Source organism: Elephantulus edwardii, unplaced genomic scaffold (assembly GCF_000299155.1).
Source record: "Elephantulus edwardii isolate Elephantulus edwardi_28Jun2011 unplaced genomic scaffold, EleEdw1.0 scaffold00185, whole genome shotgun sequence".
Lineage (NCBI taxonomy): Eukaryota > Metazoa > Chordata > Mammalia > Macroscelidea > Macroscelididae > Elephantulus > Elephantulus edwardii.
Window position 1 is genome coordinate 225,340 of NW_006399935.1, and position 3,803 is coordinate 229,142.

At 62.1% G+C, this 3,803-nt stretch overlaps 1 protein-coding gene across 1 annotated transcript; it reads left to right on the forward strand.

Moving 5' to 3' along the window:
- The first annotated feature begins 382 nt into the window (after nt 1-382).
- Nucleotides 383-3,004, forward strand: LRRC8E (leucine rich repeat containing 8 family, member E). Its single transcript, XM_006896327.1, has 2 exons — nt 383-520; nt 755-3,004. The coding sequence occupies exons 1-2, from the start codon at nt 383-385 to the stop codon at nt 3,002-3,004; spliced, it is 2,388 nt and encodes a 795-aa protein (XP_006896389.1).
- The last annotated feature ends 799 nt before the right edge of the window (nt 3,005-3,803 follow it).

Genomic DNA, 3,803 nt, shown 5'->3' on the forward strand with positions numbered 1-3,803 from the left:
GGGGGGGATGCATCCCTGGCTGGTCCCAGGCCCACACCCCGGAAATCTGGAAGCTTCTGGATGCTCCCAGGGCCGTGGTAGTGAGAATCTGAGCTGGCTACCTGGAGTTAGAGGGCATCAGAGGGAGGCTTCAGGGTCCCAGAAGAAGCCTCACGGGGGTGCTGAGTGGCTGGGGCCCTGCAGCCTGGCTCTGAGAGGGCCAGCCAGTAAACGGGGTCCCAGTACCAGGAGCAGAATATATGAGAACAGGTGTGCATGGCTGGAGGAGACAAGAGAGGAGGAGGGAGTCTTTCCAGGGTTGAGTAGGACAGAAGGCAGTTGTTCTTGGGGGTGCGGGGCCCTTTCCTTACTGTGTGTGTCCACTTCCTCTCCCATAGGCAGGATGATCCCCGTTGCCGAGTTCAAGCAGTTCGCGGAGCAGCAGCCCGCGTTCAAGGTCCTCAAACCCTGGTGGGATGTGCTGGCAGAGTATCTCACGGTGGCCATGCTCATGATTGGGGTCTTCGGCTGCACGCTCCAGGTGAGAGAGGGATGGTGCCCACGCCGGCAGGGTGGGAGTCCCGGGGCCAGCTGATTGTAGGAAGCCGCAACCAGAGGTTAGTTTGCAGGTCAGTCCTGACTCCTCACCACCCACCCCTTCCTGCAGCTCATCCAAGATCCCAGCCAACTGAGGCGCTTGGCATGGGGTGGGGGTGGGGGTGGCTCTCGCCAGCTTCCCGGGCCTCACCCTGCCTCGCTTCTCCCTCTCCCCCAGGTGACCCAGGACAAGATCATCTGCCTGCCCAGTCACGAGGCCCAGGAGAACTCGTCGGGCGTCCTGTGCCAGCAGCTGCTGCCTCGAGGGGTGTCCGAGCAGATGGGGGGCCTGCGGGAGGTGAGCGGCCTCAAGAACAACCTCGACCTGCAGCAGTACAGTTTCATCAACCAGCTGTGCTACGAGACGGCCCTGCACTGGTACGCCAAGTACTTCCCCTACCTGGTCGTCATCCACACGCTCATCTTCATGGTCTGTACCAGCTTCTGGTTCAAGTTCCCCGGCACCAGCTCCAAGATCGAGCACTTCATATCCATCCTGGGCAAGTGCTTCGACTCGCCGTGGACGACGAGGGCCCTGTCCGAGGTCTCTGGGGAGAACCACAAGGGCCCCGCTCCCGGGCGGGTGGTGGCGCTGCCGGCCTCCCCCGGGGCCGGGGCGGGGAAGGTCGGAGACAGTGAGAAGGAGAAGGTGCTGGCGGAGCAGCCCGAGAAGGTGGTGACAGAGCCACCAGTTGTCACCCTCCTGGACAAGAAGGAGGGCGAGCAGGCTAAGGCCCTGTTCGAGAAGGTCAAGAAGTTCCGTGTGCACGTGGAGGAGGGTGACATCCTCTACACCATGTACATACGGCAGACGGTGCTTAAGGTATGCAAGTTCTTCGCCATCCTGGTCTACAACCTCATCTACGTGGAGAAGATCAGCTTCCTGGTGGCCTGCAGGGTGGAGACGTCCGAGGTCACCGGCTACGCCAGCTTCTGCTGTAACCACACCAAGGCGCACCTCTTCTCCAAGCTGGCCTTCTGCTACATTTCCTTCATGTGCGTCTACGGCCTCACCTGCCTCTACACGCTCTACTGGCTCTTCCACCGGCCCCTCAAGGAGTACTCCTTCCGGTCGGTGCGGGAGGAGACAGGCATGGTGGACATCCCTGACGTCAAGAATGACTTCGCCTTCATGCTGCACCTCATCGACCAGTACGACTCGCTCTACTCCAAGCGCTTCGCCGTCTTCCTGTCCGAGGTCAGCGAGAGCCGCCTCAAGCAGCTCAACCTCAACCACGAGTGGACGCCCGAGAAGCTCCGGCAGAAGCTGCAGCGCAATGCCCGCGGCTGCCTGGAGCTGGGCCTGTGCATGCTGCCCGGGCTGCCGGACACGGTGTTCGAGCTGAGCGAGCTGGAGGCGCTCCGGCTGGAGGCCATCGGCGACGTCACCTTCCCGCCGGGCCTCTCGCAGCTGGTGCATCTGCAGGAGCTCAGCCTGCTGCACTCGCCCGCCAAGCTGCCCTTCTCCTCACTTGTCTTCCTGCGGGACCGGCTCAAGGTCATCAGGGTCAAGTGCGAGGAGCTGCGCGAGGTGCCGCTCTGGGTGTTCGGGCTGCGCGGCCTGGAGGAGCTGCACCTGGAGGGCCTCTTCCCCCCGGAGCTGGCCCGGGCGGCCAATCTGGAGAGCCTGCGGGAGCTGAAGCAGCTCAAGGTGCTGTCTCTGAGGAGCAATGCCGGGAAGGTGCCCGCCAGCGTGACCGACGTGGCCGGGCACCTGCAGCACCTCAGCTTGCACAACGACGGCGCCCGCCTGCTGGCCCTCAACAGCCTCAAGAAGCTGGCCGCCCTGCGGGAGCTGGAGCTGGTGGCCTGCGGGCTGGAGCGCATCCCGCACGCCGTCTTCAGCCTCGGGGCGCTGCAGGAGCTGGACCTCAGGGACAACCACCTGCGCTCCATCGAGGAGATCCTCAGCTTCCAGCACTGCCGCAAGCTGGTCACGCTCAGGCTGTGGCACAACCAGATCGCCTACGTCCCCGAGCATGTGCGCAAGCTCCGGGGCCTGGAGCAGCTGTACCTCAGCCACAACAAGCTGGAGACGCTGCCCACTCAGCTGGGCCTGTGCACCAGCCTCCGCCTGCTGGACGTCTCGCACAACGGCCTGCGCGCCCTGCCTCCAGAGCTGGGCCTGCTCCAGAGCCTGCAGCACCTGGCCCTCTCCTACAACGCCCTGGAGGCTCTGCCGGACGAGCTCTTCTTCTGCCGCAAGTTGCGGACGTTGCTCCTGGGCTACAACCACCTGAGTTACCTCTCGCCCCACATCGGCGCGCTCAGGGCCCTCAGCCGCCTGGAGCTCAAGGGCAACCGGCTGGAGGCACTGCCCGAGGAGCTGGGCAACTGTGGGGGGCTCAAGAAGGCAGGGCTGCTGGTGGAGGACACGCTTTACGAGGGCCTTCCGGCAGAAGTGCGAGAAAAAATGGAGGAGGAATGAGGCACACAGCCAGGCCTGGGCGGGTGGAGGTGGCTAGAGGCTTTGGGTGGCTGCCACCCCAGAGTCTCTGCCATTGTCCTACAAGGAGGTGGCTGCGAGGGGCCAGCCAGGAGAGGAGGGGCCGTATGTCAACCCTTGTGGGGATCAGGCAAGCTTCTGGGACTGGTTTATCTGGGGACAGACAGGAAACTGGAGATTTGGGGTGGAACCCCTTCTGCAGGGATTAACTAAGTCACAGAATTCCCAGAGCCGAACCTCACCTCAGGTCTTGCCGCACCCTAAGCCAGAATTACTGCCTTCACCCCACCCCGCATTATCCCAGCTCAGTTAGTGCCTGATGTGGGGGAGAGAGGAACATCCCAATGGGATCTTTAGACCTCTCCCTCCAACAAACCAGGGTACATCTGGGGTTCTCTCCCAAGGAGGGGACACAGAGAGAAGTGACCAGCTCCTCATTTTTGATGCCATACCAAAAAAGTCCAAACCTACTGCTGTGGCCGTTGCTTCCAACTCGTGGAGACTTCTTTACTGCACCCTTTAGAAGCAGGTCACCAGGCCTTTCCTCCTTGGTGCTGCGGGTGACCACCAACTAACTTTGGCTAGTAGCCATGTGCTCAACCATTGGTGACACGCAGTCCTGACTTGGATCCCAGTCCCTTACTCGTCATCTCTACGAACACGTGAACTCAGAACAATGGCTCTTGTATTTCACTGAGCATCGAAGCCAAGCGCAAAGCAGACAGCTCAGCCTCACCCATGAGACACTGACTCAGGAGACCTGGGTGGGAGCCAGGAACCC

Bases quoted from the DNA above. Each gene is read 5' to 3' on its own strand.
- LRRC8E (XM_006896327.1), top strand. From the start codon at position 383: ATGATCCCCGTTGCCGAGTTCAAGCAGTTCGCGGAGCAGCAGCCCGCG. The intron at 521-754 runs GTGAGAGAGGGA...CCTCTCCCCCAG, and splicing joins TCTTCGGCTGCACGCTCCAG to GTGACCCAGGACAAGATCAT.